Genomic DNA, 24,508 nt, shown 5'->3' on the forward strand with positions numbered 1-24,508 from the left:
CAACCCTGAAACCCTTGAGCATTCATTTCTGTGTTGTTTCTCAGGACCCAAGTGCCCTAGCCTGGTCTGCCTTCTTTTGTTCACCTTTCAGAATCTGTTTGTTTTATATTTAATGTCTAGGGTTTTTAGCTGCACTTAGTGGGAAGAATAGGAAAAGTACTTTTACTCTATCTTTCCAGAGGTGGGACCATTCTAATTTTATCACTAAGATCTCTCTCTTTAATTTGAATTTGGAAAGATGAATAAATGAAATCTAGCACACTTGAATTTTATCTGTGTTTTAGAAATGAAATAAAAAGTGTCAGACATGCAAAAAGAATTCCTTCAACACTTAGAGTCAAATATATAGTGCTATGGTTAAGTACATACTGACAAATGGCAAGGTGATAAAACGCTATCTAAATCTTCATGGATGACTATATGCATATCCAAAGCTACAAATGAAAGAAAGCAAACCACTGATGGTACCATTCTTTCAGGGGAAAAAAAAACTAAGACAGCATAAAAACTATCACAGAGATTAAATCTAAAAGGACAAAAGAAGTAATACATTAGAGGAAGACTATAGAGAGTGAGTGTATTTCTTTTCACGGGACTCTTCATACACATGGTAGAAAGATATTTATCTAAGAGGAATGAAAATGTACTTCATGTTTGTAAACATCCATATGAATCATGAAATGTTTACACTATGTTTCCCTGATAATAAAAAATTTGTTAAGATCGGGCACAGTGGCTCACATCTATAATCCTAGCACTCTGGGAGGCCGAGGCAGGAGGATCGCTCAAGGTCAGGAGTTCGAGACCAGCCTGAGCAAGAGCGAGACCCCGTCTCTACTAAAAATAGAAAGAAATTAGCTGGACAACTGAAAATATATAGAAAAAGTTAGCCGGGCATGGTGGCACATGCCTGTAGTCCCAGCTACTCAGGAAGCTGAGGCAGAAGGATTGCCTGAGCCCAAGAGTTTGAGGTTGCTGTGAGCTAGGCTGACGCCACGGCACTCTAGCCTGGGCAACAGAGTGAGACTCTGTCTCAAAAAAAAAAAAAAAAAATGTGTTAAGTAACCATAGAACATATGAATAGTTCTAAAATCAGTATGTTTTCCATTTGATCATGAGATTATGTCAGTGTCAGTCCTTTTAAAATATTTTAAATTGTATTTCCCCCCTTCCCTATTTGTCTGTCAGCTCTTTCCGATATAGTCCCAGATTCAGTTTCTGATCTCTTGCTTCTCTTGTTTCTTTTTCACTTTTCAACTATCAAGAACCACTGAACTGAAGATTATGTACTAAGATTTGAACATGGTTGTAGAATAAAATTATACAAAGGAAACTAAAGTATAAGCTAATCTGCAACACCTGAACCTGCAGCTCCAATGTGAGGCTTTCATCATAATTCGCTGGTTCTGTTTTGTGTTTCAACATATAGAGTTCAAATGCAATTTTCTCAGGAAATAAAATAATTGGAAAGGGGGAAAATCTCAAAAGGGAAAACTTCTGATTAGGAAACAAAAAGTACCTCTTCATCCAATTCTTTCATTATCTTGTCTAGTTTTATGTTTGAAGTTCTGTAAAAACAAAAGTAAGATAGATTAGAAATACGTTTATTTCCTATTGCCCAGAGATGAACACTTACATTCCTTACTTTTTCATTTAACCACTGTTTATTAACCTTTTTGTGTGCCATGGAGCTCTTTGGCAGTCTGGTGAAACCTATGGCCTCTTTTCAGATACTATTTTTAAAAACATAAAAAGATACATATGATTAAAAGAAGCCAATTATATTGAGATACAGTAATAAACTTTTAAAAATATGTATGATTCAGTAAATTTTTTTATTAATATATTAAATCACAAGATCTAGTGGCAGTAATTTCAAAGTAGTGATGAGCATAAATGAGAGAGATAACTAACAACTGTAATATAAGAAAATATCTGTAATTTCTACTGGTAATAAAAAACTCATAACAATTGTTATTAATTATGGGTTGCTGCCTATGCTCAGAATTGAAGGAAATGCTAAATTTCAGTTATAAGTTAGAGAAAATATTTACTTTTTCTCATTCAAGTATAAGGACCTTAAATTCTATCTGTAGACCCTTTGGGGGAGTTTAGGGGTCTCAAGTTAAGGATCCCTAAACTTCCTCATGCAATACTTGCTACAACACAAAAATTAGCCATTTAACCTTAAGTAAGTGAAGGGAAAGGTGGCATACATCAAATCAGTAAATGTACCATTTGGCAACCTGGGCAAAAATTTGAGATGAACTAAAAGTGTATTATCTCCATTACAATTTGTTTTTCTTTGGCCCAAAACATAATTCTGAGCCCCAACCATATATATGCAAAGTCTTCACATGGACATCTCATCAAATACTTCATTCAGCATCTCCAGAAATGAACTTACTCCCTCTGCTCCACAATCCTACCCCCAAGACAAATATGCTTCTTCTCTAGTAAATGACATCACCTAGGAAACATCCTTGACTCATCTTCCTCCTTCACCTCTATTTAGCTGAACAACTGCCAAGTGCTATTAATTTACCAGGAAGTTCTTTTTAAACAGCATATTTTGATAATTTCTTAGCTTGCCCAAAAAAGTCCTCCAAGATCTAGACTCTGTGACCTTCCCAGCCACAATGTGGGCTTTTCTTTCCCTTGCATATTACTGGCCAGTCAAGCTCTTACCTCAAGGCTTTCACAGATACCCACTCCCAGGACCCTAACACTTCCTCCTACTCTTCCCGTAATAATTCTCATTGACCTTCCTGGTTCTAGCTTTTTCTGATCTCTGACAATGTAGTATAGGCATCTCCTGATATATTCCTGTATCATTTTATTCTTCTCTCCAGCTTAATACATACCACACTTAATGACGATTACTTATTTGTCTTTCTCACCAAATTACAAGGTCCATGTGGATAGGGGCTATGTTTCATTTTGTACTATATTGCTGGCAAGAATATTATCTGACACATTAACTGAAATTTTTGTTGAATAAATGAATGTACCTAAAATGATTTGAATACAAAGAATTAGACTAGAATCAGTCCTAACTCAATCTGTATGTGGTGGTGGTGGTGGTGATGAACTTCTACACAAAAATTTGTTTTTAGCCTGCCCACTTATTCCAACCAAATTCTTCCAGCTCTTGCTTGAGGAAGAGGCTACAGGTAGGACAAGGAAAGCCAAATTTTAAAAAACAGAGAGCTCAATTTTCATGGAATAAAGCATCCAAAGTAAGTTCTAGTGCATACGTGAGATATACATTTAAAAAGAATGCGTCAAACATTTGAACTTTCACAAGAAAATAAATGCAAACAAATTAAATAACACTCCACAATCCCTAGCACTAAATTTTTTATTTAAAAACACAATTCACCAATTCAATATACAATTTTAAAAAGTCTCATCTCATTTTATTTCCTTCAGGTTATATATTTTCATATGATTAATAGCCACTTTAGCAATTCTTATTTCTTCCTCAAATTGATCCCCATCACCACCATACCACTAGTTTGTCATCTGCCTTTTAATTTTGTTTAAAATACTTTTTAGATGTAGAAACTTTTCAATATTTATATAATAGTCTCTACTCAGTTCCTCCCTTTATTTCTGTATTTTATACTTAGAAATTCCTTCCAAATCCTAGAATAAGTTAATTATTTGCTTATATTCAAGTTTTTTTAAGTTCGTATTATACACTTAACTATATAATCTATCAGTAATAGTATAAAGTGAGAATTTTTTTTTTTTTTTTTTTTTTTTTTGAGACAGAGTCTCACTTTGTTGCCCGGGCTAGAGTGAGTGCCGTGGCATCAGCCTAGCTCACAGCAACCTCAGACTCCTGGGCTTAAGCGATCCTACTGCCTCAGCCTCCCTAGTAGCTGGGACTACAGGCATGAGCCACCATGCCCGGCTAATTTTTTTGTATATATATTTTTAGTTGGCCAGATAATTTCTTTCTATTTTTAGTAGAGACGGGGTCTCACTCTTGCTCAGGCTGGTCTCGAACTCCTGACCTCGAGCGATCCACCCGCCTCGGCCTCCCAGAGCTAGGATTACAGGCGTGAGCCACCGCGCCCGGCCTAAAGTGAGAATTTTATTTGTTTCCGACCACCCTCTCGACCTGCCCTAGTCACAAAATAACCAGTTTTCCCAGTTCTATTTGTTCAATACTTAATCTCTGTGTTACCTTTGCATTTCAATTATTCAATTCTGTTCACTAAGAATATAATTATAAAAATTAATTGTTTATCATTATGCTAGATTATTTAAAATAATCTTGATTACCTTATATTTCATAAATAAGTATGCTGTTATTGGAATTAGACCCATAAGAAAACTACTGTGAGTTATTGCTCTAGAAAGTCACAGTGGAAATTAGAATGGCTGCAACAAAAATTTAGCAAATTTTAATTTTCGACAACATTTTACATTTCAGAAAGCACCTTATTTAATGTGAAAGAATTTGCCTTTTCAGTTACATAATTAAATGAGGAGAGAAAAAGCAATGAATCAGGCAACTAAGTGAATTAGTGCTATAGTTGTTTTTTTTTTTTTAAGAATAATGACTGCCAAGAGCAAATGTACTTTAAATATTCTGAGGAAAATCTGTCTATGATTAATAACAACATAAATATTACTTGTCAACTCTAGCCAAGATACTCTTCATGAATGTACATTGGTAGTAACCTTTATGTCCTCATCTTCCATCTACTTTCAAGTGTTTGCAGAGTATAAGCTTTAAAATAAGTATTTGCTATATATAACTTTTAATACGAAAAACATGTAATTATAGTCTCACCTGCACTTCTGTTCCATTTCATCTTTTAACTGCATTTCATTATGTAGCTGTTCTTCCAGCTTGTAGATTGTTTTTTGCAAACTTTCCTGCTTTAATTAAAAAAAAAAAAAACAACTCATTCTACTAAGAATATTTGCAGAGAAATTAAAAATAGCAAATTTATGTTACCATCTATACCTTTTTGGAAAATAATTATTTAGTTTAACCTTACCCTTTTCTTTTCTATTTGAAAATTTTAATTATTGATTGAATAAGCATTTTCTGAACATCTACTAATACATCAGGGACTGGGCTAAGCACTAGCAATAAAAAATGAAAAAGATTTTGTCCCTGTTCTCACGAAGCAAACAGTTAAACAGAGGGGGGAAAGGGAAATGGGAGGGTGAAAAGAACCTATAATGTCCCAAAGACATATACACAAAATATTAGAATATAATGTGATAAATGATAATAAAATTATATGGGGTGTTCTGAAGGACAGAAGGGGTCACTTTTAATTCTGCCAAGAATATATAAATGCTTGAGGTGAGACCTACAAGATAAGATAAATTTACCAAGCAGAGAAGGAGGTAGAAGGAAGACATTTTAGCTAGAATGAACGAGTCCAAAAGTAGAGAGATAGAAGAAAATATTAACATAATATATTGGGAAATGGGAAAAAATCAAGTACTACAGCAGAGTATAGAATATAATAGGGAAAACAATTCACATTAAACCTAAAAAAGTAAGTGAAACCATAATCCTTGTAGGCAAAAATAGGAGTTAGGGACTTTAAACTGTAAGCATTTTAAACAGGGAAATGATACAATATTGGCATCTCAGAAACATCACTCCAATAATAATAATGTGACTAGATTAGAGAACAGTGAAATTCTAGGAAAAGCAACCAATTAAAAAGCTATTGAAACAGTTCAGGCAAGAGAGAATATGGATCTGATATAAGGCAGAACTTTGGGAAACAATGAGCAGAAAAAGATCCTGCAAAGAGGACTGAAAAAAAATAAATAAAATTTCTAAAGGAAGAAAGGAAAAAAGAAAGGAAATAATGGGAACATAGAAGAGTTATAACAGCTTAAAGTTCCAAAGAAGAAGAAGTAATCAGCAAAGAAGGAAAATAAGATATGGACTGACAATTATTCATTGTATTTGGCAATTGTAAAGTTGTTATTAGCATCTTTGCTGAAAGGTTTTCAAGGAAGAGTTGAAAATTAAATTAGGTGATTTTTGTACTTAATTCTATGTAAATATAAATACTATACATAATACTAAATATAAATAAATAGTATTTATCCTCCCGTGATCTTATCAGAGCAAAGATAAAATGTAGCTGACAGTGACAGAAACTTATGTCAATCACCACTGAACAAAATCAGTCCAAAGAAAACACAAATTTTTTGAATATTTTTAAAGTCCTAATACACCTCTAATCCTACAGACAATTAATACAGTGAGAGCTGTTACCTTCCATAGGTCAAAGATGCTTTACTTTTAAAGATTTCTGAGCCTTTTTTAGCTATGTAACTTGCCAAACAACTCCACTGGGATGAAAATTTAAAAGAGAAAGATGACCATAACAGCTAAAAGGTACTCAACATAGCTCTTTCCCTCTTTTCTCACTTTTCCTTTCCATCACATGTTCTCTTACATTTAATGGTAAATATATCAAGGAGAAAGAAAGGAATTATATTAGCTTTTAAAAAATGGTTGCTACCTCCTCCTCTCCTCTGTTAAAAATATGTAGTCTATTAGCACACAAACAGTTCAAAGAATCCTCTAAGAATGGACAGATAATTATTCCTGATATTTTTCAGAAAAGTCCTGGTTAGGCCAGGTGCGGTGGCTCATGCCTGTAATCCTAGCACTCTGGGAGGCCGAGGCAGGAGGATTGCTTGAGCTCAGGAGTTCGAGACCAGCCTGAGCAAGAGCAAGACCCCATCTCTACTAAAAATAGAAAGAAATTAGCCAAACAACTAAAAATAGAAAAAATTAGCCGGGCATGGTGGCGTGTGCCTGTAGTCCCAGCTACCCGGGAGGCTAAGGCAGGAGGATCACTTGAGCCCAGGAGTTTGAGGTTGCTGTGAGCTAGGCTGACGCCACTGTACTCTAGTGTAGGCAAGAGAATGAGACTTTGTCTCAAAAAAAAAAAAAAAAAAAAGTCAAGTCCTGGTTAACCCAAAGGATCCTCTCAAACGTTAGCAAGTAAGATTTTTTTTTCGTCTCAAGAACATGAGCTATATAAACAACAGAAAGAACTCACAACTAAAATTTATTTCCTAGAGTAATTTACTTCTCAGTGGACAAATTAGATGATGCTCACTGTAATGCTTATTATCCATTTCCCCACTCCCTTCCAGCCTTGGAGATCCACCCTCTGTTCTTTGCCTTAAAACCTACAGACTGCATTACCTGGGCTCTGTTGCCCTATGATTTTAAGGTTGGTTCCGGTCCACAGGAGATGACAACAGGAAATCGGAAGGTAGAGAAAAGAAATATTCACTCTCCCCACACCCTGCTTGCTTTACTGTGGTTCTGGCAGCGTTCCCTTCACCACTGCACCAAACTGCCTCTACTGTGGTTCTGGAAATGTTCTATGTCCTATGTTCCTTTTCTATGATGCCAGGCCTTCTCTGAGCTACAAGATTTTCCCTCCTTGCCCCTTCAGTATAGGGGCAGTGGCTTCCTACTGTTGTTAAATCAATGGGTGCTTTAGCACCCTTTATTGTTCCCCTTTACTGATGTTTACAATATGCTAATCATCTCCTTATTAAACTCTTTTCATTTAACAAATGCATAAACAAATTGTGGTATGTATGTCCAATGAAGTATTATTCACCCTTAAAAAGAAATGAAATTCTCACACATATTGTAACATGGATGAACCTTGAAGACATGCTAAATGAAATAAGCCAACCACATAGGGACAAACATTATATGATTCCATTTATATGAGGTGCCTAGAATAGTCAAATTCATTGAGACAAAAAGTGAAATAGAATAGTGGCTACCAGGACCTTGGCAGGGATGGTGGTGAAATGAGGAGCTGTTGTTTAATGGGCACAGATTTTTAGTGTGAGATAATGAAAAAGTTCTAGAGATGGATGTCAGTGATGGCTGTATAACTATGTGAAGGTGTTTGAGGGCACTGAACTGTACACTTAAAAATGATTAAAATGGTAAATTTCATGTTATATATACTTTACCAAACACACAGAACTCTTTTCATTTAAATCTTTTAAATGTTATCTGTTTTCCTGTTAAGACTCTTAATGATACATTGATTTACCATATATTCCTAATTACAAAGATTAAAAAGACGACCACTGTCAATCTGTACAGCAATTTAGTTTACCAACTGCCTCCACATATACTATTCCATTTGATATTCAAGCAAAAAATCAGACCGAAGAGGAGACAGTATATAAAAGTGCCATAAAAATCTAAGTTCATTGTCTACACTTTCACAAGCATTACATAAGTTTACTCAATATCATGTATACAAATACATTATCTACAAAACGATTTTTAAAAAACTAAGAAAACACCTACCAAACTTTTATCCACATTGGAACTAGTTCTGTTATCATTAGGATTTGCTGAAGGTAAGTATCTAGAGCAAAGAAAAGTTTAAAAAGAAAACAATCAAAAAACTCTTTAATTATCAATAATAACCAATAACAAATATTACATGCCTATTATACGTTCAGTATTATAGTAGCTCTATTTGTTAAAAATTAAATACAGGTTCATAATTATTTTAGAAACATAATTCAGAGGTTTAAATGAAACCCTCAGTTAGGTTTGAAGCAGCTGCCTATAATCACACTACTTAGTATTCCCACAGCAAAACATATGAATATTCACATCAAATAGGATAAATAAAAGCCACAAATAGTTTCAACATTAGCTACAATAACCTCAAATTTAATAATACTCCAGCAAATTAATTATCTAATACCACTTCAATGGAGTATAGTTTGATTAGAAGTACATATTTTTGAGGTAATTCAAAAATAATAAGTAGATTTACACATCCAATAAGTGTTGCCATATCATTCACTGTATATCGGTCTAGCAATTTCTTTAGATTTCTACTATGTAATACTTACCAACCTATATTGCATAACTTATCCATTTCCTCACTAGGATGTGAGCATCTCAAGAGAAGGTACTATATCTTATTCATCCTTCTCCATGCACCTTGGTGCTTAGTATATACCCGACAAACAGTAAGTTATCAAATATATCTCTTGAATGAATGAATGCTCAGCACACTAAAATAGTTAAATGTTTAACACATCTCAAGTACATTTGAAAAGACTAAACCTAACATTACCTCATAAAGGTAACAATAGCTAACACTGAGTGCTTACTCCATGCAAAGCACTGTTCTAAGTGCTTTACTGTGTTTTGATTTACTTAATTTCACAATAACCCTATGAGGCAAGTATTATTATTATCATCATCCCCATTCCTAGTTGTGAAGAAATGGAGGCATAAAAGGTTAAATTTATTTGTTCAATGTCACAGTATAGGTAACATTACATTTTATAACACATGGTGAATTCATTAAATGGGTTTTGGGAGGAATCATTTAATTCTTCAAGAGCTAAAAATTATAGGACTTTGATGGCATAAATATAATGATGATATAGTGCTACCAAAGTTTATATGTTGTTCCAAAATGTATTATAAACTGTAACTCTTTAGATAACAATATTAACTGAAGTATCAATATTAATAGCATCTTTTGAGCTATTAATTGTTATAACTTGAGGATATATAGTATATAATTTAGCAAAGAATTTTTGAAAAACAATAACCTGAACATGGGTGAATCTGAAAAAAATGAAATATGAAATACTAGAAATATCACACATCACTGAAAAATGGCATTGCCATAAGATATATCTTTATATGCCATTAAACCTACTTTTAAACGATTTTTAGATATCTCTAAGAAAATAATATGAATCCAACAAAATCGGCACCTACTCCTAAAATCACCATTTAGCATACTTACCTACGATTGCTATAATATGTAAATCCTACAAATGGTAGCTGATTGCCAACAAAAGCTTTAGGAATAGGGAATGTTTCTTCATCTCCTTTATCTTCTTCCAAGTCATCAAAATTACTAGTATCAATGTCACTACTTAAATCAGGTACAACTGGTGCTACAGCTAAAAACAGAAACAAAACTAGATTCATTTCAAATTCAATATACAAATAAAATGAAGCAAAAATTCCATACCAACTACTGATGGCTTCTCTCTTACAAATAGCTTGCAAACCACAAATTCCACAGGGGTTGAATCCTATTACACTAAGCTTTACTAGGATTAAAACTTGATTGATATTGATCATTATGTAACTCCAGAAAACAATTATCTTTAAAATCACCTACAATTATCTATACCTCAAGTTTAACTTGTATATTACAGATCAAGTATTATTAAGGTTTGTTTTAGAATGCACAAAAGTATAAAATAAACAAAAGCATTTGGGACTACAGAAAATGACTTTTCAGAAACTACACCATAACAAACTATACTTTAAAAAAGTTGGTTAGTTTCAAATATATTAACAGTATAAAGGCAGTCCCCAGGTTGCCAAGCAGACATGTTTCTGAGAACATCTTTAGGTCAGATTTATATGTAACTAATTTATATGTAACCTGATGAACAGTGTATATATGGCAATGACAATAATAACAATACTATAATGGTTCATATAGTAAGAATAATATGGTATAATACTATAGTAATAATAATACCCCTGTACTGTAATAGTAAGTTACAAAAACTATTGTATTCTTCCTTTAGTTTGAACAAACAGAACATAAAAACAAACTCATACAAAAATTTTAGACAGGAGATAGGAAAAACTTAAAAAAAGAATATTAAAGGTTAACACTCAATGTTACATCAATGCTAGGCTAGTAAGAATGTTATATTTTCATCTTCTAACCAATAATAACCTTTCCATTTCAGTAATTAATCCATTATGCTGCTTAGTTAATAACTGATGCTTTCATTGGAGCACTGCCTTTCACATGTTCCATTATTTCACTTTATCTATTACAACTGCTCTGATACTCCAGCTACTGAAGGCTAATGCTTTCTCAATGAATGATGGCATCTGGCCTTTCTCTGAATGCTTAATTATTTCTACTTTTGTTTCCATTGTAATCACTCACCTAGATTTACAGTGGACTTTCGCTCTGGAGTCATGGTCATAAGAGTAAAGGGTAAACACCAACTCACAAAATCAAATTAAAAAGTTAAGACAAAAGTGATGCTGCACGTAAGTGACCATATAAACAATGAGACTAGCTGCTAGCATAAAGATGCTGTGCCAACGAAACACTTATACCATGCAGGTTTGGTCACATGCGTGGAAGAAACTAGTTTCCAAATTATTAATTTAATTATTTATCATCCTTATGGGGAGCCTTGGGAACCTGTATTGTAAGTACAGAATGTCGTTAAGTTGGGTCACCCATAAGCTGGGGACTGCCTATGGTTTTTTTGTTTGTTAATCTGCTCTACAGCAAGCCAGAAATCAAGGTTACTTCTTAGTTTCCTGGATATAGTAATTTGGTACTGAAATACTTTACTCACTTAGAATGATCAATACTCCTCCCTGCCCCACTTCAACATTCAACATCTCCATAAGATTAAGCCACAAGGAGCAAAGGATTTTGAATTATATTTTCAGACTAGCTACCTCCAAAATCAAGTGATTAGGGATCAATTCAGTGAGGCATTTATGATACAGTTGTTAGGAAAAAAGGGCAGGGATAAAAAACATGGACATAGCATCTTCAAGAATTATAATCTTGATGCAGAAAAAGTCTTATAAATCCTTAATAATATGTGAGAATGCTTAAATATTCATAATACAGGAGAAAATACAATATGATACTAATACTACTAATATCTTCTTTTCGGAGCTTGAATGTGTTACAAGGAGTACATCTAAAATAAATTTTAAGAGAAATGTCTTTATGGAATCTCAAGGGATCCCAAATACTCAAACGATTTTGAAAAAAACGTTTGTTGGAAGACTCAACATTTGTTGATTTCAAAACTTACTACAAAGCTACAGTTATCATAATAGTGTGGTACCGGCATAAGGACAAACATATATATATCAACAGAGAGCCCAGAAATAAACTCTCACATATATGGTCAAATGATTTTCAACACAAGGAGCCAACACCATTCAATGGGGGAAAGGACAGTCTTTTCAACACATGGTGCTCAGAAAACTGGATATCCACATACAAAAGAATGAAATTGGACCCCTACTATATACCACATACAAAAATTAACTCACAATGGGTCAAAGACCTAAATAAATATAATAGCTAAATCTATAAAATTCTTAGAAAAAAACATATGGGAAAAGGCCAAGAAACATATGAAAAATGCTCAACATCTCTAATCATCAGGGAAATGCAGATCAAAACCACAATGAGATATCACTTAACTCCAGTGAGAATGGCTTTCATCAAAAAGTCCCAAAACAAATGTTGGCAAGGATGCGGAGAGATAGGTAACACCCATACACTGCTGGTGGGACTGCAAACTAGTACAACTTCTATGGAAAGTAATACGGAGATACCTCAAAGAACTAAAAGTAGAACTATCATTTGATCCAGCAATCCCACCACTGGGTATTTACCCAAAGGAAAAAAACACCTTCTATAATAAAGACATCTGCACTTGAATGTCCATAGCCACACAATTCACAACTGCAAAGATGTGGAAACAACCCAAGTGTCCATCAATTCATGAGTGGATTAATAAAATGTGGTATATGTATACCATGGAGTACTACTCAGCCATAAAAAATGATGGAACTAATACCTCTTATATTATCTTGGATGGAGCTGGAGCCCATTCTTCTAAGTGAAGTATTCACAAGAATGGAAAAACAAACACCACATGTACTCACCATTAAATTGGTACTAATTGATCAACACTTGTGTGCATATATAGAAGTAACATTCATAGGGTATTGGGCAGGTGGGAGGGCAAAATGGGTAATTTCATATCTAATGGGTGTGGTATGTGATGTCTGGGGGTTGGGCACGCTTATAGCTCTGACTCAGGTGGTACAAAGGCAATATATGTAACCAAAGTGTTTGTACCCCTGTAATATTCTTTAAAAAAAAGAAAGAAAGAAAGAAAGAAAACATAGGGGAAAAGCTTCATGACAATAGATTTGCCAATGATTTCTTGACTATGACACCAAAAGCACAGGCAACAAAAGAAAAAATAAACTGTACTTCATCAAAATTAAAAACTTTTGTGCATCAAAATACTATTAACAGAGTGAAAAGATAAGCCAAAAAATGGAAGAAAATATTTGCAAACCATAAATCTGATAGGAGATTAATACCAGAATATATAAGGAAAGCCTACAACTCAACAACAAAAAACCCAAACAATCCAATTCAAAAATGGTCAAAGGACTTGAATAGAAATTTCTCAAAAGACATACATATGGCCAATAAGCACACAAAAAGATGTTTGGCATCCCCAGTCATTAAGGAAATGCAAATCAACTTCACATCCATTAGGATGGCTAATATATATAAAAAAAAGAAAAAACACAGAAAAGAACAAGTCTTGGGAGAAGATTTGGAGAAATTGGATTCATGTGCATTGCTGGTGGGAATATAAAATGGTGCAGCCACTCTGGATAACAGTATGGTGTCTCTTCCAAAAAATTAAACATAGAATAATCACATGATTCAACAATTCCACTTCTAGGTATATACTCAAATGAATGGAAAATAAGGATATTTATGGAACTATGCCTATATAATATTCATATGGATATAAATATCCATAATATAATTTGGAAAGCAGATATTTGCACAGTAATGTTCATAGAAGCATTATTCACAATAGCTAAAAGATAGAGCTAAGTGTCTAGCAATGGATAAATGGATAAATAAAAATATGTATATACACACAATCGAATAATATTCAGACTTAGAAAGGAGTGAAATTATGATACATGCTACAACATGAATGAACCTTGAATACATTACACTAGGTGATATAAACCAGTTGCAAAAAAGACAAATATGATAGTGCTCTACTTAAATGAGATACCCTGAGTAGTCAAATTCATAGAGATGAAAAGCAAAATAGTGGTTGGTGAGGGCCAGGGGGAGAGGGGAATGAAGAGTTATTATTTCATGTTATCACTTAAAAAAAGTGTTTAAGTTAGGGATGACGAAAAAGTTAGGCATATAGTAGTGGTAATGGTTGTGAAACAACGTGAATATACTTAATGCCATGGAATTGTAAGTTTAAAATGGAAATTTTACGTTATGCATACTTTATTTACCACAACAAAGAGATCATATTTTTAAGTTTATTTAAAAAAAAAAAAGAATCCATTATAATGATGAAAAAGTCTAAACTCCTAAGTTAAAGCATCCTGAAACTTGCTAGGCCTAAATTATTTTTTTATTTTATTTTATTTTATCTTATTTTTGAGACAGGGTCTTGCTCTGTTGCCCAGGCTAGAGTGTAGTGGCATCATCATAGCTCACTGCAACCTCAAACTCCTAGGCTCCAGTAATTCTCTTGCCTCAGCCTCCTGAGTAGCTGGGACTACAGGCGTGCACCAACATGCCAGACTGAGCCCTAAATTCTTTATTCATAAAGCTCACATTGATAATCTCTCCCGTATGAATGTAAAATTTAAAAAGAGAGGGTAGCAGTTGATTAAGCTACAGAACCCAGAAAAATGTATATGTGTATTCAGACAAATGAGTTTTGTTTTTTTGTTTGTTTGTTTATTTTTTTGAGACAGTCTCACTCTGTCACCCAGGCTAGAGTGTCATGGCGTCAGCCTAGCTCACAGCAACCTCAAACTCCTGGGCTTAAGCAATCTTTCTGCCTCAGCTTCCCGAGTAGCTGGGACTACAGGCATATGCCACCATGCCAGGCTAATTTTTTTTGCTATATATTTTTAGTTGTCCAGATCATTTCTTTCTATTTTTAGCAGAGACAGGGGTCTCGCTCTTGCTCAAGCTGGTCTCGAACTCCTGACCTCGAGTGAGCCTCCCACCTCGGCCTCCCAGAGTGCTAGGATTACAGGCGTGAGCCACTGTGCCCGGCCTGAGTTTTGTTTTTAATTATAATTAACTGAAAACTGTATGAGCTGACAGAAGTGTTATCACTGTTAGCATCTTGCCCACAAGCAATAGGTGGATTAAGTAATGCCAATATCTTACTTCAAATGAGATAATAAATGGCAAAGTGTTTTGCAAGTCACTACATTAAACACAATATTACTAATAATGTAGTAAATATGCAATAAATATGTAATAAATGTCATAATTTTCTTTCCCTCCCAAATTTAACTGCCAACAAGAGTCAATTCCTTACATTTCTGATCTGTATAATATTGAACAGGTGAAAATCTTTAAACAGTACACAGTATTCCAAAGATCAAAGGCTTTGGAGTCAAAACAGACTTAGATATGAATCCTGACATAGCCGTTTGCTCACAGTTATGACCTGTAATAAGTTATTTGGGTCTTTTCATTTCTTTTGTCTGCTATCTTTAATCTTACTCATGTCACTCCTTCAATTTTATCTCAAATGAGTGAAGAAGTAATTTTACTATCTTAATATTTTGTGCCTTTAAATTAGGGTGAACAAGAACACGAAGCTCATAGAAATTCTGTCAAAAATCAAGCTATTTTGTATCCTGCTTCCATATTACCAAGGAACATAAGGTGAACATTAATGGCCACTGTAACTTGGAAACATTTAAGTGGTGAAACTACCAAAAAAACTATTGTTTGCATAAGAAAGCAATTTTGCCAAAGAAAATGGAATGTCAAAAAAATTAAAAGGAATTATAACTGTTATATAATTTTTAAAAATTTAGCAGGTCTGAGAGGTCAGTTCTGAATAAAAGAATTCTTGGTATTTTAGGGGTGGGAAGTGAAGAAGGGGTAGGAAGAGGGAAAGAAAAGAACAATAAGTTCTAAGACTTCAATTTTTTTTATTTTTTTTCAATAATCACAAAGCAGAACTATTAGAATTAGGAAAACCCATCAAAATGTTTCTAAGTATGCTAAATCTAAATATACTATAATAAAACCACAGATAACAATGTTAAGAAGATACAGAAATGATAATACTAATAAAATTACATAAGGATGCTCATAGAAAATCCTTAAAATATAAATAAAATTTGTTTGATTTAAATCAATGAAGTAATTCATTTGTTTTTTCCACAAATAAGAGTAGTTACATCAAGGAGGTATGGCAATATAATAAAATGCCATTGATATGGACTCCCCAATTCCTTGAGACTATGAGCTCTTATTATAAGGGTGAAAACTTTTGTTTGATCACTGCTGTTTTCCCAGTGCCTGAAACAGCAAAATGTTCAGCACACAATAGGTGTTCAATAAATATTTGTTACCTCCTCTCCTAATTAATCAGTTTTTCAATGTATTAAAGAAAATATATCCTCTCTACTTTTCAAGGTGATTTACGGTGTGGTTATTCTATGTAATTTATGCATTACCTAGCTTTGTTTGAAAAAGAATTTAAAGCAATACAAAATATACTTTGTATTTTCTTCAATCTCCTTTAAAATTTTTGACATATTTATAATCATATTTGTATGTTTTCAGCCTTCTTAAACTTTACTAAGAATGTACCTTGAATAAAAACACAAAGCTTTTCCACGTAACCTTTTTTTTTTTTTTTGACACAGAGTATCACTCTGTTGCCAGGCTAGAGTGCCGTGGCGTCAGCCTAGCTCACAGCAACCTCAAACTCCTAGGCTCAAGCAATCCTCCTGCCTCAGCCTCCTGAGTAGCTGAGTCTACAGGCGCACTCCACCGCGCCCAGCTAATTAACCATGTAAGCATTTGTCTCACTCCCTGTTCATCTCTTTGTCTTACAATAATTTCTCTTGCAGCATGAAGACAATAATCATGTCACATTTACTTCTGAAGAGGAAGAAGTTCCTTATTTCCTAGTATATAACTGTTAATAAATTCTCCCAAGATCAAGCTGCTCGTCAGACAGTTGGTCATTCAATGACATTCTTTGTTGTGGTATAATTTCTTAATTTCCAGAAGAATTTATTATCCCCTTTCCCTTCTTAGACAATTTATAGCTTAGCACAATGTATGTACTGTACTTGAAGGCAATATAACTGTTCTTTTAAAATATTTGATAACTAGAATGCTTCACCAATTCTAGCAAATCTACATAATCTATTTCACCAGAATTAATAAGACTTTTTCTTTCACAAAAGAAATGTCCGTCACTATCAACTAGATAGTCAGTCCTTAAGACAAATAACTAATTTATAACAGTTTCTAACTTCACAGCTGAGTTCATTTCCATTATTACTGTTCATTGCTATTGCTATGGCAGCAAATTAGGGGCTGGTATACATTATTCTTTTTCTGTCAATTTAACAGGGAAAAAATTCCCGAGACTTCGAGGAGGAAAAGATGAATTTCTTATCTCCTAAGTCCACAAAGATGATGGGGATCTTTGGTGCTATTATAATTTTGATTCAGCTATGTTGTACAAGGTTTTCTATGAATCATCTTGTAATTTTAATTTTTTTAAAAAAATTAGTGTTCTAAACTGACTGCAAATTTACAGTACCTTACAGTATCTTACATACTATTTTTATTTCTGAATTGTATGTTCCAAAAGCCTGATGGAATTGTATACTACAATTTCCTATATCCTCACAAATAGAATTAAATTGAATTTTGGCATTTATTAATAATAGAAGCTCTTCATATTTTAGGTTTTAATAAAAACAACATAATAACCTCTTTTCACAACAAAAATTTTAATTTCATTACTCATTATTTATTGACTCCTCAATAATGAGATAACTAAAGTCTCAAAAAAAAGCAATTCAACAAAGATCAAAAATCAAATTATGACTGCTAAGCCTAAATCCATTACATTTATATTTCATCTTGATATCTTTTTTTTTTTTAGACAGGGTCTTGCTCTGACTTCCAAGCTAGATAGAGCGCAGTGGTGTCGTCACAGCTCACTGCAATCTCAAACTCCTGGTTTCAAGTGATCCTCCCTCCTCAGCCTCCTGAGAAGCAGGGATTATAGGCTTGCGCCACCACGCCTGGCTGATTTTTCTATTTTTTTAGTAGAAACAAGGTCTCGTTCTTGGTCAGCCTAGTCTTGAACTCCTGGCCTTAAGCAATCCTCCTGCCTCGTCCTCTCAGAGCACTAAAATTTCAGATGTGAGCCACCATGCCCGGCCCATCTTGGTATCTTGATTGGGATATAACAGTAGCAGCAGTACATTTTCCCAATATTATCAAATAGTCTCTCTTTAACTAAGTTAGGACAATTCCCATTCAGTATCTGTGTGCTTCCGATTTTCATCAGATATACACAAATATTTAGCAAGGTAATTTCAACAGACTATTTACCACAACTACTTTCAAATATTCACTATAATGTGCAAGAAAAAATAACTTACTGTCTCGAAGTGTTTCCCAAGCCCATTGGTCATTTTTGAAGAAGAGATGTCGTTTGATTTCTTCTACTCCATTTCTCCCTAATCTCACTTCTCTGAATAGAAAGAGAAGGAGAAAAGTAATTAATCATTTAAGATTTTATTATAACTTGTCCAAGGTTTATTTGCAAGCAGAATGCTAAATCTGTACAGGATGACAAATACAGTTCTAAGTCACCTTGAAATTATATTTGTTGTTAGCATTATTTTCAGCTCAAATAGAAAATAAGTTGAAGAGAACATTAAAGAATTTTTTTAAAGAATACTAAAGAAAAAATATATAAAACCATAGATCTGTTGATATGCCATGACTTTTCTATTAACAACGAAAATCCATATGAATCATCACCTTGCTTTACAAGCATAATGAATAAAGTACAAAGTATTTTCTTGACTGTTTTTTTTTTCACAGTGGTAAAGTTATACTTCTTTTTTTTTCCCAATTAATAATTTTACTTTGGTAGCAACACCAGATGTTACCAGAAACTCCAAAAACACATTTTACATTTTAAATTTCCATTTTATAATCTATTAAATATTTCTGACCAATCAAAAACCAGTGACAACTAATTCTTGACATTGCTACAAAATTCAGAGCTTTCTCTGGACAAGTTACTGATCATGGGCCTCTTTTTGGTGAGCACAGAGATAAAGTTTTTAAAAATGTGACTTTAGCTGAATTGGAAAGAGGAACTTTCCTTTTATTCACTAGCAGTGTTTATAAATAATGAGAATACTCTGAATTCTAAATTATTTTTGTAAGTAAAAAGATAAGTTGGTTTAGACAGGTGATACTTTCACTAAGAAGCTTTCATGAACTTTCCCAGACTGGATTAGAAAACCTCTCCATGGTTGTCTGACACACAGTACTTATCTCATGGTAATTATTAGGTCATTAAATATGAAATGTCCAATTTTAAACCAAAAGTTTAGTTTATTATATCTCAAACAAGAAGCAGTACAATTAATCAAAGTATGTACCCAAACTATTGACACAGTTTAGCCATCTTAAGAGTAGCTTGCTAATGCCAGCAGCAAAGAAGCCTGGAGAGCAAGTGGCGATGAAATCACAAAAGGCATTTTCCATAGCTTTTTGAGAACTGAGTATTTTTCTTTGCAAGAAGTGGTCCAAAGCCTGGAAGATGTGGTAGTCAGCTGGGACAAGGTCTGGTGAATACAGTGGATGACAGAGAGTTTCCAAGTCCAGCTTCTGTAAGTTTGTTGTTAAGCAGCGTTGTTTTTGTGACATGTGTTCTTGCAAGAAGATTGGCCTGTCTCTATTGACCAATCTCGGCTGCTTAATTGCAAACATCCTCATCATTTTGTCCAAATGGTTACAGCAGACTGCAGGGAGTTAGCTATGTTTTCCGCAAGAGGTTCGGGTCCCTCAGGCAGGGATCGTCGCAAAGGATGAAAAAATAGTAGGAAACAGAAATAAAAATAATACACAGAACCAAAGATATAGTTTATAAAGATTTATGAAGATAGACAAAGGAGGGTGCCTGGATGGTCACATCTCTTCTTGCAGAAATGTAACAAAGACTGAAGTTTTATATAGGTACTTATAGGGCAGATACAGGTTCTTGGTTGCCAAGGGCAACAGAATTTACATAATGACAGGTTTTTTGGTTTAGGGTCAAAAGTCTTCTAAAAGGCTACTACAGATCCTTTAACTAACTCTATCTAGGTGAACAATGAGTTATAAAATCTTCTTAGGGCAAACTTCTAAGTTTTATGATAAGGCTATTACTTTAGCAAAAACAGAGACATCGTGGCTCTGGTTACTGTGTATTAGAACAGAGATTTTAGAAGTCAACATGAGCTGTGCCTTATGTTATTTACTTTAACCACACGGTTCCATCTGGGCCCCATATCTTATGATCAGCTTTCATCTCTAGAGGCCTGTCTTTGTTGATCAGCTCTGGCATCCCGTGGCTCTAGGCAAGACCTGCTTTGTCTTTTAAAACAGGTGAGAACCATAGACCCAGACTGTAGCCTCGCCTTGGAATGTAGCTGCTACTGACCATTGAGACGCCCTCCTGAGGCGAGGCAGCTTTTGATATGTGAACTAACACGTTTACATTTTCCTTTAAGGCAAAGCCTTGCTTGACGTCTAAAATTATATCTGTCTCTAAAAATATGAGAGACACTTCTATAAATCAACAATTCTTAAGCTCAACAGCAGACATCCACTGTAATCGACTGACTAGATTTCATGAAGCTGTAGTGGATAATACAAGTGCTGGACCACCAAACAGATACCGTTAGCTTTTTTTAATGAATCTTTGGTTTTGGACTGTTTTGGCACTTCATCTTTATCCAACCATTGTGCCGACCTGTGATTGTCAAAAAGAATCCATTTCTCACCACACATGACAATATGTGCAGAACTGGTTCACCTTTATGTCGTGACAGCAAAGAAAGGCAAGTTTTGAACAATTTCTCTTTTGATGCTTGTTTAATTCATGCAGAACCCATCTATCCAGCTTCTTTACCTTGCCCATTTGTTTCCAATGCTCCAAAATTGTTGGAATAGTAACGTCAAACCTTGCTGCTAATTCACACATAGGTTGAGATGAATTTGCTTCCACTATAGCTTTCAGCTCATGATTATCCACCTTGGTTTCAGGTCACCCACATGGCTCATTTTCAAATGAAAATCACTGGAACAGAACTTCTCAAATCATCGATGTCCTGTGCATTCATTATCCACATCCTTCCCAAACACTTCATTGATATCTTAAGCTGTCTGCACTGCATTGGTTCCATAACAGAACTCATATTCAAAAATAACATGAATTTTTGACCATGTTTTCACAAAACTTGCTCAAAAAAAAAATGTGAAAGATAATCACAAGCCAAAATGTGTGCTTGAAAGAATGAGGATGTACTTTCACAATAAAAAAAAAAAAATGAGATGTGTCAAAGTGAAATGTCAGTGGTATCAACTGTCAAACTTAGTACTTGAGGAAATTGGACATTCCATACTTAATAACCTAAATGGTTTTCTGTACTACAAATATCTGATTTGCTTCTCCAGTTGCCCCAAAGAGCTATGAGGTCCTTCAGAAAAGGGGCTGTGTATCTTACTGACTTCTATATTCCTAGCACTAATACACAGCATAGTACAGCTCTGTATATTAAAATGGGAAAGTTTGAAAAATTATACTTCCTTGCAAGCTCTAAACGATATAATGAAGGAAGATAAAGTTAATTTTAATTAAAGTGAATCTCAAATTGAAACATATTTAAAAGTACTAATTAAACAATATATAATCATAAACATTAAATATACTCTTACAAATTCACTAGTTCAGTTTTTAAATTTCAAAAGTAAACCACAAGGGTATACATAATATGCCATTTTTTATTTCAAAAATATATACATGTACATACATTTATAAAAATGCTTGCTGAATCTGGAAGATATAACACCAATGACTATGTCTAGAAGAAAGGAAGTGGGAAATACATACTTTCTTATAGCTTTATACTATTTATTTTAACAAATATACACTGTATATCATCAAATCTAAAATTGCATAAATTAGAAGATGTATCATCATTTTTGTATCACTAAGGAAAAAAAGCTCTCCATTAAATTAATACATACCATTGATTGTGAGATGCACTCTGATTTCAGAGATGTTAACATATTAAAAAAATTTTTTAGGCCGGGCGCAGTGGCTCACACCTGTACTCCTAGCACTCTGGGAAGCCGAGGCGGGCAGATCATTTGAGCTCAGGAGTTCAAGACCAGCCTGAGCAAGAGCAAGACCCCGTCTCTACTAAAAATAGAAAGAAATGATCTGGACAGCTAAAAATACATATATAGAAAAAAATTAGCCAGGCATGGTGACACATGCCTGTAGTCCCAGCTACTCGGGAGGCTGAGGCAGAAGGATTGCTTAAACCCAGGAGTTTGAGGTTGCTGTGAGCTTGACGCCACGGCACTTTAGCCCAGGCAACAGAGCAAGACTCTGTCTTAAAAAAAAAAAAAAAAAATTTTTAGACTTCATGAAATATATTATCATTTTTATAATTAGCCAGGTTAAAAATTTAACAACAAAAGAAAAAAATTATCTGGTTTGACCATCAGCCAGGACTATATATTTGTCCCAATTTCTTTGGTATAATAAGCAAGTCAAGATCCAGAAAAGACATCCAGAATAACACAAAATTATATCAGGTTTAACTGTCATGAATGATTTCTGGAATTATTACATTCTAGTAATTCACATGTAGCTCAGATATGGACCTTAAAAACTGAATGACAAGATGAGAAGTTCTTAGAATTAACAGAAATTCAATGTTAAAATTATTTACCTGTCAGTAAGGAAGGCACAAATAAGATTTTTTGCTTCTTTTGATATGTCATTATCATCAGGGAAGGTAAGTGAATTTTTATGGTTCATAATCTTACTGTAAGTCCCAACCAGAGAATCTGCATAAAAAGGTGTATCACCTGAAAATTTGATAGGGAAAACAAAAGCAAAATAAAATGCATTTGAAAAAAAGCTGTTTCAAAGAAAGTCAAAGATTAAGTATGTGTTAAACTAAAAACATACACTTAACATAAAAAAAGAACACATCACAAAGTTGCTCTAAGCCTCTAAAAAGCTTTTAAAAATACATACAAAGCAGGTTTAAATCATGTTTATTGCCTAAAAAATCAACATTGCTTAATGTAATAAGCATTATATTAGAAGAAGCCAACTAGTGAGTTTTGAGAACAACTATATTAGAGAAATAAAATCCTCCTTTACTCACCTACAAGCATTTCATATAAAAATACCCCAACTGACCACCAGTCACATTCTCTTCCATAATAACCATCACCACCTTGGGATTTTAATACTTCTGGGGAAATATAATCAGGTGTTCCAACTGCTGTATCACATCGTACCATACCTTCCTAAAAAGAGTGGCAGGTCAAGTTCTGAATTAGGATATAAAGTCTCAATTATTTAAAATTTCTTTCTTCTTAATATAATCTGTAGAACTTCAAATCTTTGGGCTATAAATATCACATCATATCAAACCTTAATGGAAACTTGACAAAAGCTAACACAGCTTAATCATATATACATACTATTATACAATATATTCATAATATATACATATATACTATATAATGAGGATCAGTGACTTTTATTTTGTAATAACGGTCACTAGAAAGACATATTGCCACCATTTATTATTCCCCCAGTTGTGTCAATATTATGATCTCATTTTAACTGCAGAAAACCAGTACATAAGCCAAGGCAAATAGATTGAGGGGCTGATAGGATGGGGCATTTTATAACTTATTAATATAAATGTTGACTTCATCTTTTACTAAAATAGCTGTTTGTGAAGAAAACATACAAAAGTTAACTGTACAAAACATAAAATGGGGAAACATGTATGGGAAAAGAACATACTAGTGTTCACACTGAATATCTGTCTGATAACTATTTTATTTTTTAAATTTAGAGACAGGGTCTTGCTCCGTTGCCCAGGTTGGAGTGTAGTAGCATGATAATGGCTCACCACAGCTTCAAACTCCTGGGTTCAAGTGATCCTCCCACCTCAGCCTCCCGAGTAGCTGGGACAACAGGCATGTACCACCATGCCCGGCTAACTTTTTTTTGTAGAGACGGGGTCTTACTATGTTGCTCAGGCTGGTCTCAAACTCCTAGCCTCAAGCAATCCCCCCACCCTGGCCTCCCAAAGTACTGGGATTACAACCACTGTGCCGATCTGATAATGCATTTTAAACCACCTCCTCCCCCTCCAAAATATTTACTTGTTACCTATTTTAGCTGGTATTAATGTAACAGAATTATAATTAAATGTTCACACAAAAGTTCTCATGCAGTACTTCCTTCTAATCAACAAATTTCCTTTTAAAATAATAAATACAGCTTCCTCACTATTGTTCTGTGATAAGTTTCAAAGAATATAAACTGTTTCAACTGAACATAAAGCAACATACTTGCTCCTTCAGCTGTGTATATAAGTTATTATATAAATAGTAAGGACGGGTATCTTTTAAGATTGAATCCTAAAACAAGCAGTAAAATCATTTACATGTTAACAGAAGGTAAGTAAAACACTAAAAAACACACACACGTTACTGAAATTTTCATCCAATTT

General features: G+C 34.0%; 1 protein-coding gene across 1 annotated transcript in view; it reads right to left on the minus strand.

Moving 5' to 3' along the window:
- Positions 1-24,508, minus strand: part of ROCK1 (Rho associated coiled-coil containing protein kinase 1) — a 139,307-nt gene that overhangs the window by 52,472 nt on the left and 62,327 nt on the right. The window contains exons 7-13 of the mRNA XM_045527986.1: positions 23,141-23,285; positions 22,697-22,835; positions 18,335-18,426; positions 9,828-9,987; positions 8,354-8,414; positions 4,808-4,896; positions 1,520-1,568 (exon numbers count right to left, since the gene is read on the minus strand). Coding sequence (XP_045383942.1) covers positions 1,520-1,568; positions 4,808-4,896; positions 8,354-8,414; positions 9,828-9,987; positions 18,335-18,426; positions 22,697-22,835; positions 23,141-23,285 — 735 coding nt within the window. The remainder of the gene's footprint in view (positions 1-1,519; positions 1,569-4,807; positions 4,897-8,353; positions 8,415-9,827; positions 9,988-18,334; positions 18,427-22,696; positions 22,836-23,140; positions 23,286-24,508) is intronic.

Source organism: Lemur catta, chromosome 16 (assembly GCF_020740605.2).
Source record: "Lemur catta isolate mLemCat1 chromosome 16, mLemCat1.pri, whole genome shotgun sequence".
Taxonomy (NCBI): Eukaryota; Metazoa; Chordata; class Mammalia; order Primates; family Lemuridae; genus Lemur; species Lemur catta.